The sequence below is a fragment of the Neophocaena asiaeorientalis genome, unplaced genomic scaffold, assembly GCF_003031525.2.
Source record: "Neophocaena asiaeorientalis asiaeorientalis breed wild unplaced genomic scaffold, Neophocaena_asiaeorientalis_V1.1 scaffold681, whole genome shotgun sequence".
NCBI lineage: Eukaryota > Metazoa > Chordata > Mammalia > Artiodactyla > Phocoenidae > Neophocaena > Neophocaena asiaeorientalis.
Window position 1 is genome coordinate 1,847,947 of NW_020172271.1, and position 13,169 is coordinate 1,861,115.

At 50.5% G+C, this 13,169-nt stretch overlaps 2 protein-coding genes across 2 annotated transcripts in view; one reads left to right on the forward strand and one right to left on the reverse strand.

The window, feature by feature from the left end:
• On the forward strand, positions 1 to 3,143 carry LRRC4 (leucine rich repeat containing 4). The gene is made up of 2 exons (XM_024762851.1): positions 1 to 50; positions 235 to 3,143. The coding sequence occupies exon 2, from the start codon at positions 335 to 337 to the stop codon at positions 2,291 to 2,293; it is 1,959 nt and encodes a 652-aa protein (XP_024618619.1). The 5' UTR covers positions 1 to 50; positions 235 to 334; the 3' UTR covers positions 2,294 to 3,143.
• Positions 1 to 13,169, reverse strand: part of SND1 (staphylococcal nuclease and tudor domain containing 1) — a 413,476-nt gene that overhangs the window by 57,883 nt on the left and 342,424 nt on the right. The window lies entirely within an intron of this gene.

The window sequence follows — 13,169 nt, forward strand, 5'->3', positions numbered from 1 at the left end:
GGCGAACGCTTAAGGACACCGCGCCAGTTCTTCCCTTCCTTCCTTCCGAGGTAGGTGAGAGCGAATGACTGGGTGGGGATGGTCGCAAAGGGGGAGAGAAAGTCCCAGCTTTCCGAGGGCTGGCCTCGAGGGGGGGCTGGTAGACGAGGGGCCACTCTTTAGTTTGGCATGTTTTTTTTTTCCGGCCGATCTGCTCCGTCTCTCTAATCGCCCCCTCCCCACCTCCTTCTCCAGATGGAAAGAGGAGCTCCTAGCTCACTTAAGCCGGGGTAGGGCTGGTTCTCCTTTCCGAGCCAAAATCCCAGGCGATGGTGAATTATGAACGTGCCACACCATGAAGCTCTTGTGGCAGGTAACTGTGCACCACACCTGGAATGCCGTCCTGCTCCCCGTCGTCTACCTCACGGCGCAAGTGTGGATTCTGTGTGCAGCCATCGCTGCTGCCGCCTCCGCCGGGCCCCAGAACTGCCCGTCTGTCTGCTCGTGCAGTAACCAGTTCAGCAAGGTGGTGTGCACCCGCCGGGGCCTCTCCGAGGTCCCTCAGGGTATTCCTTCCAACACCCGGTACCTCAACCTCATGGAAAACAACATCCAGATGATCCAGGCTGACACCTTCCGCCACCTCCACCACCTGGAGGTCCTGCAGCTGGGCAGGAACTCCATCCGGCAGATCGAGGTGGGGGCCTTCAACGGCCTGGCCAGCCTCAACACCCTGGAGCTGTTTGACAACTGGCTGACAGTCATCCCGAGCGGGGCCTTTGAATACCTGTCCAAGCTGCGGGAGCTCTGGCTGCGCAACAACCCCATAGAAAGCATCCCCTCTTACGCCTTCAACCGGGTGCCCTCCCTCATGCGCCTGGACTTGGGGGAGCTCAAGAAGCTAGAGTACATCTCGGAGGGGGCTTTTGAGGGACTGTTCAACCTCAAGTACCTGAACTTGGGCATGTGCAACATTAAAGATATGCCCAACCTCACCCCCCTGGTGGGGCTGGAGGAGCTGGAGATGTCAGGAAACCACTTCCCTGAGATCAGGCCTGGCTCCTTCCACGGCCTGAGCTCCCTCAAGAAGCTGTGGGTCATGAACTCACAGGTCAGCTTGATTGAGCGGAATGCTTTTGATGGGCTGGCCTCCCTGGTGGAACTCAACTTGGCCCACAATAACCTCTCTTCTTTGCCCCATGACCTCTTCACCCCACTGAGGTACCTGGTGGAGTTGCACCTACACCACAATCCTTGGAACTGTGATTGTGACATTCTGTGGCTAGCCTGGTGGCTTCGAGAGTACATACCCACCAATTCCACCTGCTGTGGCCGCTGTCATGCTCCCTTGCACATGCGAGGCCGCTACCTGGTGGAGGTGGACCAGGCCTCCTTCCAGTGCTCTGCCCCCTTCATCATGGATGCACCTCGGGACCTCAATATCTCTGAGGGTCGGATGGCAGAACTTAAGTGTCGGACTCCCCCCATGTCCTCCGTGAAGTGGCTGCTGCCCAATGGGACAGTGCTCAGCCACGCCTCCCGCCACCCACGGATCTCTGTCCTCAACGATGGCACCTTGAACTTTTCCCATGTGCTGCTCTCAGACACTGGGGTATACACATGCATGGTGACCAACGTGGCGGGCAACTCCAATGCCTCGGCCTACCTCAACGTGAGCACGGCCGAGCTCAACACCTCCAACTACAGCTTCTTCACGACTGTCACAGTGGAGACCACTGAGATCTCGCCTGAGGATACAACACGAAAGTACAAGCCCGTTCCTACTACGTCCACTGGTTACCAGCCGGCATATACCACCTCTACCACGGTGCTCATTCAGACCACCCGTGTGCCCAAGCAGGTGGCAGTAACCGCGACGGACACCAATGATAAGATGCAGACCAGCCTGGATGAAGTCATGAAGACCACCAAGATCATCATTGGCTGCTTCGTGGCAGTGACTCTGCTAGCTGCTGCCATGCTGATTGTCTTCTATAAACTTCGCAAGCGGCACCAGCAGAGGAGTACAGTCACAGCTGCCCGGACTGTTGAGATTATCCAGGTGGATGAAGACATCCCAGCGGCGGCATCTGCAGCAGCAACAGCAGCTCCATCCGGTGTATCAGGTGAGGGGGCAGTCGTGCTGCCCACAATTCATGACCATATTAACTACAACACCTACAAACCAGCACATGGGGCCCACTGGACAGAAAACAGTCTGGGGAACTCTCTGCACCCCACAGTCACTACTATCTCTGAACCTTATATCATTCAGACCCATACCAAGGACAAGGTACAGGAAACTCAAATATGACTCCCCCCCCCAAACTTATAAAATGCAATAGAATGCACACACACACAAAAGACAGCAACTTTTGTACAGAGTGGGGAGAGACTTTTTCTTGTATATGCTTATATATTAAATCTATGGGCTGGTAAAAGAAACAGATTATATTAAAATTTAAAAAGAAAAATCAAAACAAAACTATTTTCTAACTTGTAAGTTCTATTTAAAGGGGGTGGGGGACCTTGGGAATGCTGTGGGATAGAAGCCACAAGTCAGTCTGCTGTGCTGCCAGGAGAGCTTTCTGGTATAGGGTTGAAACTGCCAAAATAAAACAAACTACAACACCAACCAGTATCCCTAAAGAGTTAGGGTGTGGGCTGCTGAGGCGTGGAGGGGAGACTGAACTGTCATTTTTTAGAAGATGCTTCATAGGACACAGGAATACCCATTTCTCTAGACATCTTTCTTAGGCTGAGAGCTGTCTTTGCAGATTTATCTTATTTAAACAAAGAATACAAACAAACGAAAAAAAGCACTAAGAATCTGTACTGTGCTTAAAATGTTGAGAGGCAATAATTTTTTCTTCTGAGGCCAAGGGAAAGACAGACCTGTAAAATGTATTTTAAACAGGAAAACCACCAAAATTCAACTGAAACCTTAAGGGACTGAGTATGTGCATCCCTGTGCACAAGTCTTCTTGGTTTGTGCAGTGGGACACAGCGTGGCCCGCCTGACAGAGGGCTTCGGGAAGGAGCAGAGAAGGAAGGGAGCTGGCGTAGCTGTCAGTCAAGCGCTTTCACATTGCACCACATTCCTGCAGTTGGGCTTAACCCACTCTGTGCAAGGCATGTGTCTATTCAGGGCTTCCCAGGAGAAGGAGGTGGCCCCTGGGAGGGGGGGCAGGGGGGCGTGGTACCAAAGGGGGATGCGAAGGGAGAGCAGAGGCAGAGAGAAGGTATTCGCAGCAGGCCATAACTCAGCATTGTGCCATGTCCACCTGTTGTTCCTGGTATCTGACAAATGATTGTAGACAGTGATGCATTTGATGATTTTTTTTTTTAAAGGATTGGTTTAAGGTGGAGAAGCGGGGAGAGGCTGGGAGTGGGAAGCTTGGGGGAGTGGAAGGTTTTCTCATGCTTGTGATTTGGTGACTATTCTAAATGCTGATTCATTAGGGATTATTACTGCTGATGTCAACTGGTTGTGGTGATGGGGAGGGGGCAGAACATGAGTAGAGAAGAAAGAGGAGAGACAAAAAGGGCACAGGCTCATTGAAAGTGATGAAGCCTTTCCTCACCAGGATGGTTCACAAAAAAGATGTGAAATCCACAGTTAAAACAAAGTGATACACACAGAATGAGTGCGGCATGGAGTCCTGTTGAATGTAGCACAATGGGGGGAAATGCTTCCCTCTCCCAGGGCTACCTCAGGAGGGGGAAGAGAAAGGGCGGGCGTGGGTGGGGAAGGCAGAGATCTCTGTTATTCTGGTCCATTTAATGATGTAACTTCTTTCATTTATTATTTTAGCTTTAAAAGGAAATAAAGGGTTCAGATTTGAAAGGGGGTGGGGTGTGGGGGGGAAATGCCACTGATTGTAACGTGAGAAAAGTGTATTTTTGTATTTTAATAAATATTGTTCAATTTTTAATTCAGTGTCCCCAAAGGGTTAAATTGAGTAAGACCCTGAACCTATAGCTTCTTATGAGCACTGACCAAATAATTTCTATTTAAAGAAAGAAAAGGGGAGGGGAGGACAATCTTCCATTTCTTTAAAGTATGGGAACACGCTAAAGCTGTCAGCCACTTTTCCTTAGCTTAAATAAAAGCACCCTGATACTAGTGCACCGTTCACAAGCTAAGTGTGTTAGTCCCTGGCTCTGTTGGGGGGTAGAACTGAATTCCCTGTGTCCTGGAAAAGCGGGGGAAATGGGTCAGCCTCAGCTCCTGGGACCCGGCCAGGAGTTAAACGCCACCTCAGCAGAAGCTGCTGGTCAGGCAGCACCAGCTCTACACGGGGACCCCGGGGGACCTGGATTTAAGAACACTGCAATAATGCTGTTGTGCTTAAAGATCCCACAGGCAGTGTTGCTTCTGTTCTCTGGGTGCTGAATAGCCAGTCAAACGTGTCTTGGTGGTGGTAGGTATTGGTCTCCTGATGTGTAGCCGAGGGACGTGGTCCAGGCAGGCTGCCTGAACTGGGACCCTGCGTCTCTTCACCACTAGTATTTATACGAGTGGAGTGCAGGGAATCGGGACTGAGTGGGTGTGATCTCCCTGGCGCTGAACACACAGAGAGAGGCAGGCAGCCCTTTGCAGCAGTTGGCTAAGAAAGGGCCAATTCTTAATCCTCCTTTGGGTGTTTGTGTATTTCACATACACAAAATTTCTGGGTGTCGGTGTTTGTGGCAGTGTGTATGCATGGGCTCACACTTTTAGAAACTGCCATTCATGTCTCTAGGCTACAATGATATGTTCCCTCCGCCCGTCCTTTAGTACCCTACCCCCAATAAAAAGAGAGAAAGCTGCAGCCGAGAAAAGGGTGGGACTTGGCGAGGACCAGTTGAAAAATGCAAGCAGTCACCCCCTTTCCTAGTGCCATAAGACACAGCTCAGGCTGTTTAGAACAGCTTCCTGGGTACACATTCAGAGGCAACTGTGAAGGAAGGAGCTGCTTCAGAAATAGAGGATGTGGAGCCCATTTCCTTACACCCCTCCTCTTTTTGACAGCTATCTGGGCGGCCAGGGAACTATGTAGTAGCTGTGGAATGACAAAGGCTCTGGGGCTGAACAAAGATCTGAGGGGAGAGGTGAAGAAATGGGCCTAAAACATTCCTGGGGAAGAGTCCTATGAACAAATGCACTTGTCCTGGGGGTGGGGCATATTCAGGTCTTGGAATCTGAGGGAGAAGTGCTTTCCAGAAGGAACCTCAAAGGAGGTTCCTGGGGGAGAGAGAATATGGTGCCTGGGTGTGAGTGTCCTTAGAGCTGCAAGGGGAGTTCCTTTCCCCACTGGGCCTACTCCCCGACCTGGGCACCGGTTCAGCATTTAGAGTGGCAACTCTCCCCCGCCGTGATGGCGGGTACACCCTCCTTTGTAGCAGGCACTTGGGACAACTTTTCAGAGAGGAGTCCCATGAGCACCAAAAGTGCAGCCTTTAATGCTGGGCGGGTGACTCATCCTCGGCCAAGCTGTAGGGTTTGTTACCTGAGAATGGAACATGGGTTGGCAGCTCTTCGGGAGGGGAGTCACAGCAACACGTTACAGGGAAAAGACTGCCGATGATTATATGGAGTTAGAGACTTTTCATTACAGAATTTTTTAAAGGCCGTGAAAAACCATGTAGTCTAATCCCTTCACATTTTACAGTCAAGGAGACCGAGCCCCAGAGAAACTGAAAGATACAGTCCAAGGTCACACTGCTAATTAGTGGAAGAGGTGGGACTGAAACCCAGGTCTCTTGACTACCCAAACCAATGTGCTTTCTCATAAAGGCTCTTACTGGCTCTCAAGAACATCTCTCTTCCCTGGCCAATATGCAGTGAAAATGGGACCTTCCTATAGCTATTGCTGTGTTCTCTTCTCCCTCCTCTTGGAGCTGTCCAGTCTCCTTCAGAACCAGCTCTACTGCCCTGCGGGGCCTGAGCAGAATTCGGACCACAGGGGCCCCAGAGGTGGCCCAAGGGCCACGTGTGCTGACTAAGGAGTTGGATTCTCAGGACTATACCTAACACTTCCTGATTCTTAGGTTCAATGGCAGGCAGGAACCACGGGATCCCACAGAGGGCAACGGCTGCTAGGGAAAAGGTGAAGTAGACAAGGCAGGGTGCTCACAGTGGGAACGACGGATTGGCCTTCTCCCAACCTTAGCCTTGGAAGCTTGCAGAGTAAAGGATTGACAGAGGCCTTAGAGCACCTCTCAAGAGCAACTTCTCCACAGCAGAGTGGTTTCTGCTTATTTGGCTGAACAATGAGACTATTTGGGGAGGCAGGGGACTCTTTTAACTCCTCTCCTCCATTGCATCTACCCTGGCCCCAGCTCCAAAATCATGATCTGGTCGCCACTCCCACAATTTGTTCTAGGGCCTTTTATCACTCTTTGGTGTAAAGCTGCATTCTACTATCAGTGAAGATAGAGCAGACAGGCTAGTTTCTAAGGCCTAGAGACATCCGCTCTATCATGGCTGTTAACATGTACTGTAGCTAGCAACTTTTTGGGACGGGGGCGCTGGTGCAGGGAGGGCAGCAGCCTAGTAAAGAGTCCCTTGAAGACAATGCCTATTAATGGGGAAGAGATGCAGAGTCCATGCCGTTAATGGTGGAGATGGGTAGAGATTAAGAGAAGGCTAAGTGGGCCTTACTCAGCCCAGGCTACTACCTTAGGGGGCCAGAGCCCACAATTAAGGCTTCAACATTTTACTGCAACAAAGCAGCAAGGGCTTAAAATTAGAGAAGAAAAAGAGAGAGAACATTTATATCCAAACATATGTCTGATTTTATCTCCTCTGCTGGCACTCAGCACTCCGTGCCATCGGCTAATGCAGGCACCGTTCACGCCATTTCTAAATCCTGCCTCAGCTAAACTGCAAGGCAGCTTTTGGCTCAAAGCACCTCTCTTGGTTTCCGTCCATTCAGAAAGCACCCTTTTCCCCGGAGGGGGGAAGAATGGTTTGGGTAGTGGATTAAGGTTGTTTTCATCTTTGCTTTAAATTGAGATGAAGTAAATTGCTTCTTGGAGCAGGGATAAAGGCTTCAGGAACCGTCAGTGAAATATACATATCTGCAAAGCAATATAACATAGTGCTTACAAGTGTGGACTCTGAAGCCAGTCTTCCTGGGTTGAATCCCAGCTCTATCACTTACTAGTTATGTGACTTTGGACAAATTCTCGTTTTCCTCATCTGTAAAATGGGCATAATATTGGTATCTACCTCACTACTCCGTAGTTGTTGTAGGAATTGAAATTTGACGATAAGGGGACAGACCAACTGACTAGCCCCCATCACCACCTCTATTCTTGAACCTCATCCATGTCCAAAGAGAGAACATGCCTACTGAGCTACTGTAAAGAGGAAGGATAATTAATTATCCAGAAGTCCTGGGCAGCACGACAGCACCATCTACAAGCCCAAACACTGTGGAAAAGATGGGGTGTACTTTTCTTCCCAGGAAAACACTGCCTTGTGCTCTGTTCTTTAATCTAGCTCTTTAGATGGCCCAAGGCACTGTCTTAGGCCAGGAACGGATTACCTTTTCTTATGGTGGGTCAAGAGAAAGGAAAGATGCTGCTGCTGGAGGTGCACAAGCTGAGGGCTGGGACAGGAAGCACCTAACTAAAAGTCCTGGTCCTTTACCAGGAGGGTGAGCTTCCCAGTGTCTCGTCACCTCACCCTGTTTCCTTATCAGGGTGCTTTGCCAAGGGAGGTGGGCCCACGGAGGCACCAGGAAGGAGAAGGGAGCACAGAGAGGGCTGCTGGGGCTTCAAAGCAGTATTGGAGGGCTTGAAGGAAAGAAAGGCAGGAAAAAGCACCATAATTTGAGCAGGTGAGAGCAGGATGGAGCTGTATGGCAGATGCACAGGCTAAGGGGCTGCAATGCAGTTAGGGAGGAGAGCCAGGGAGATTCCTCTGCCCTAGCAAGCAGGAGGCTGGCTGGACCCTGGACTGGGGGGAGGGCCGCCAGCGATATTCATGGCACGGAACAGAGCAGAAGAAAAGCAGGGAGATCAACTTTCCAAGAGAAGCCTAAGAAAGAATGCATTTGATTTCCTAATGAGAGGCTAGAATTAGATTTTAGGATGATCACAGGTTTCATCCTCTGGAACATGCCAGCTTTGCTGTCAGTACTTGGGCCAAACCACCTGCCCACGACAGTCCTGTTCCCGATGCTGGAGGCTGTCCACTGCTTGGCAAGGGGGGGGGCAACCCCACCCTCAGGGCTGTAATCAAATTCTGATCCTGACGGGCTCCCTCAGGGCCTCCCTCATTTCTGTGAAGGCACAGTCATGGGGGGAGAGGAGAGGAGAGGGTGCAGCTCACCGTTTATCCACGAAAAGAGTGTTATATAAATCGTGTTTTCCCATAAAAATAATGGCGACTGTTGAGTTCAGTGCACATGGACCCTGGCAGTGAGTCAGAAAGGTCAGGCCTGGGCCCGTGGGGGAGAGCCCTCGGAGAGGCTCTCCTGGCAAAGGAAGTTAAGCATTTGAGAGGATGGCGCTGTCTTCTCTAGCTTATCCTGGTAAAGACTCTTAAACCTACAGCAGGGAGGCACTGAGATGACAGGCTACTCTAATGCCAGGTGTGGGGATTGGATGGACCAAAGCAGTACTTGGCCTTCCGGGTTCATCCATTCTGTGTGCCTAGGAACAATACTAGAGCAATTACTGAAGTTTAGATTAATTACTAAATACCAAAGGAACAGCCCCTGATCTACTTCTTTAATATCCACCCACCTTCTAATATCTCCCATTAATAAAAAGCACCCCCCCATTAATTCTCCTATCAGATTCCCCCCCCCATAATTCCCATTTGCGTACAACCGTCTGCCATGATAGGACCTAGGATATCCCGCAAGATCCTTCCATTCTAGAAGCCTGATGGCTCTTTCTTCCAACAGTTCTGCTTCCTCTCCCAAGGCAAGTCCTTAATCTGTAGTCTCTTACATTTCTTTAATAAGGTCTCAACCCTGGTTTCCCTGTCTGTGCAGGTGCTCATTTAGTTACCAGATAAGCCACTCTACCCGCTCAATGAGTCAGCAAAGATGAGGGAGAGGTGCTTTCACACACTAACTGTTCCCTGTGCAAAGTTTGGTTTCCTGGCCTCGGGCTACTTCTCCCTAGGCTTCAAGGCCCTACCCACTCACCCAGGTTCATTAAGAACATTCATACAGGTCCTCCCACTCAGGTTCCACCCTGGAGGTGAACTGAATCAGCTGTAGGCAGTTCCCTGGATAGTGCCGCTGTGTTTGTAGGAACACACAGCACACCCCTCACAACAGGCCCATCACAGTCCCAGAAATGGAGGCCAGGCCTCATACTAACAGCTTATTCCTGCAGCCCACCAGCTGCAGTGGATACAGTTATAATCTATTACCACTGCAAGACGACTTAATTTCTGGACTTAAAGGAAGTCGGATAATACTTTATCCTATTAGCGTTTGCCTGTGTGAATTGACACTGGCTTCCTTCTGACATGACAGCATATTCTTCCAATTCATCTCTTAAGGGGATGAATTGGGAAAGTCTGGAGTAAGATACGAAGGAGGGCCAAGGAAGAGACTGCTAAAGGAACCAGGGGAAGGGAAGACAATCTTCAAATTAGGAATGGGGAGAGGAGACTTAGAGGGATATAGCAAGACTGAGATAGCTCAAAACATGTTTGCATTTCATTTTGTTTCCCTTGTGAGGGAAGCGACAGCAACTACTGGATGTGTCGTATGCTTGTGTCTGAGGAAAAAAGGTTCTGAAGCCACAGAGAAGCACAAACACAATAAGGAATTGGCCTATTCCATGTGCCTCTGGTTTCAGCTCATTGGTCTGCAGGGTAGCTTTCCCTTTAATTCCTCTTCCACCTTCCTGTTTTAAGTCCACATCTGCTCTGACCAGTGAGTGGTATCATATCAGCTGAGGGCAGCTCCACAGTGTGTTCTCACTGCTGGTCGACCTTGGAATGGCAGTGGTCACTGAGGACAGAATGATGGTTTACAGCTTCTAACTTCAGGAATGTGGAGACAGTGAAGGGAGCTTCCAAGTTAATTCAGAAAATCTAGTTGAACCCTCTCATTTTATTTGTGAGGAAAATGAAGCCCAGGGGGGATGTGACTGCCAGTGCCCACTAGCTGGTGATGCAGAGACCAGGTCTCTGGGTTCTCAGCCTAGCACCGGCAGGGCCACTGTGACTTACAACTCCAGGGGGTGCCACTGACAGAAGCCACAAAGTGATTAGTGCCCCCTGGAGTTTGCAATTTGGTGCAGTCCCTTACCCTTTGCTTCCAGGGAGGGAGGGAGAGAAGGGAAAGGCCTTTCAGGCCAGTACTTTATCTGTGCTTAATGCTGTCAGCCAGATGGTGCCCATTCCTGACTTCACTCAAACAGCTAGAGCAGAGAAATCAGGCAACTTTTCCTTTCTCTTCAGCCATGAGTGTTCCAGGGCATGGGAGTTCTGATGGCTGCCCAAACAGCTAACAAATTAGAAGAAGCACTTGTGGCTGAGGCCGCCCTCCCCATCCCTATAAAAGTGAAGAGCTGTAAAGAACAGGTATACCTGTGAAAGGAAGTTTTGCAGAAGCTCAATCATGTCAGAGGTCCGTTCAAGGTCAAGTGGACCACTGGAGAAGCAGGGACGTCTGGAGTTCTGCTTCTACCTTCCCTGGTACTGTAAGCAAGGAGACCCTCACAGGGAAAGCTCAGGCAGCCCAGGCTGACTCGGGGCCTGCAGCTAGTAAACGTCTCCTCTTCCCCCATCTCAACAAATCCCCTCTTGGGAAACGGAGTGGCCCTGCCTAGAATTTTATCACATATATTTAATTAGAATCTATCTCCTTCATGATGGTTTCAAGTGAAGTCCCAATAGAAACATTCTAAAAGACAGCCGCTTTCAGCCAAGGATCTATCTTTTAACCAAGTTAATTTAGCAGAAATTTGCCATCTTGGATCGGGTGGAGTTACCTCTCTTCTCAACTTCAAAGCTGGGAAGAGAGGGGAGGTGGGGAATGCAGAGAAATAAAGAGGAGGGCGGGGGCTTTGAGCAAATGAGTTTCCGTCTATTAAGGAGCAGTAATTTCTGCTAGCTCCCCTAGAGACTGGTCCCCTCCAATAATGGCCTGACTCTAATGATTCCCACTCCTAAGCAACAGCCTGTGTTCTGCTGGTGTTGAGATGAACAGTGCCAGAGAAATTCCCTTTCTCTCGGAGGTGCTGCTATTATCATCATGCAGGAGAGATTACCAGCCAGGAGGATGTGCTGCTGTTGGGGGGACAGAAAGATAACCAGAGAATGTACCTCTCCAAGGCATGGTACTGCTGACCTAGGACAAAAAAAGGCTGAGAGATAGGCTAGAGGTTAGTGATAAGATGAAAGGGCAGACACTCTGGACAGGAGGGAGAAGACAGGAGAAAGTAAAAGCTTAGGCACCTCCTGAGGAGTTGATAAACTTAATGCAAGACTAGCAGGCACTGGCTGGGAGGCAGGGGGAGGTCACAGGGGTGTGGGGTGTGTGGGAATGAGTTAAGCTCAGGCATAATGAACAAAAACGGATCGCATTTGAGATATGCAACATGGTAATATGAAAGCTGAATCAATTTCAGGTCCCTAAATACTGATCACCTTCCGGGCAGAAGCACAGGTGTGTGGGCTAACACCGAAACTGCGGGGATAACTGAAGCTGCAGTGTCAGTTGAGGGGTGGGGTCCTCTCATCCCGCCCTCTCCCTTCTCATACACTGAAGACGGTGGGGAGAAAAGCTAATACCGTGGCTCTAAGTACTGCTGAGGCTGCTGCCAGCAGGTCTTGAGTAGGGGGTGGGAAGTCCCCTTATTTTGCCCCCAGTGGCTTCCCTGTGATGGAGATGCACTGCTTCCAGAGGCTGCCTTGCCAGATGTGCCAGCAGGCAGCCCGGCCACAGAGCCTGCAGTGCAGACAGATGCCCTGGGCCGTGTTCAGGACAGCGAGACCCTTTATGGTACTGCGGCTCAGCTCTGGGGCAGTGCCAGAGCAGCAGGGTAATGTTCCTCAGCCAGATTCATTTCCCCCCCAAAACCTCTTCAAATATGTGGGCCATGGAGAGAAGCAAATTTAATTAAATTACTGTATCGTGGGCTGCCCTTCCTGGGCAAGGGCTAAAAACAGGCTCATGCTGACATGCAGACCCATCTGTGTATACAGAGCACGCGTTTCTTTGTGCTTGGCAGCTGGATAGGGTTGGCAGTGCCCACTGCTGGCCCCGGTGAGCCGGTCCCTTTGCTGCAGCAAGGCAGAGTCAACACTGATGTAGCCCAGGCCCTGTGTGGCTCCGCTGACCTTTTCCTTTCTACTTAAAAGATGACTGAGTGGCACTCCCCCTTCCTCCATCAGTTCCTTTCTCCTCAAACGCCTCTCTTGCTGACACCCAGGACTTTCCCGTAAGGCCGTACCCTAGCTGAGCCAGGGAAGGAGGAATGAATCTGCAGGGAGGTGTGATTCAGAACCGTGCAGGGCAGGGTTTGTGTAGCTTGGCAGGAGATGGAGGGGTCTCCCTGGTGATTCTCTAGAGTGTCACCTCAGCAGTTCCCCACTGGCAGCTCCGTGCTGGAGACAGAACCGTTTTCAGGTGCCAGAGTACAGCAGCAAAGCTCTCCGTCCCTGCACGGACTTCATGGTTGATATAGAACCTGGCCATCACACACAGGGGCAAGGAAGTTCAGTGGCAGTGGCAACGAGAACCATTTAATATGTGGAAATCAACACCCAAAACAAATGCTGGCTGTGCTGTACCTGTCGGCCCCACGAGATCATCTCATATCACTTCTGGAAGTTTGGGCCTCACTGCTCCAGCTTACAAAGTACCACGAGGGTAAAGAGTTTGCCCCCAGTAGAGCTGCGGCTATGAAATGGCCTGAGGCAGAATCGGGTGTGCAGAGTGGGAGACGATGATGGGTTGGGGCGGGGGAGGGTTGTGCTTTTCCATTTGGAACTGAGACCCAGGAAGACTCAGCTGGGGAACCTTTTCCCTACCTGCCCCCAGAGATAACAGTGCCATCTCTCATGCCTAAAGTTACAGTGAATGTCACACATGGAGCCTGAGAGGTCACCTTGGGCTGGGACAACAAGAACAATCTAGCTGGGCAGCTTGCAGCTGTACTTATGCAGCCCCCTCAGGCCCAGGGCATCCTGGCGTCAAGCAGACACCCAGATGATGGGGGCAGTG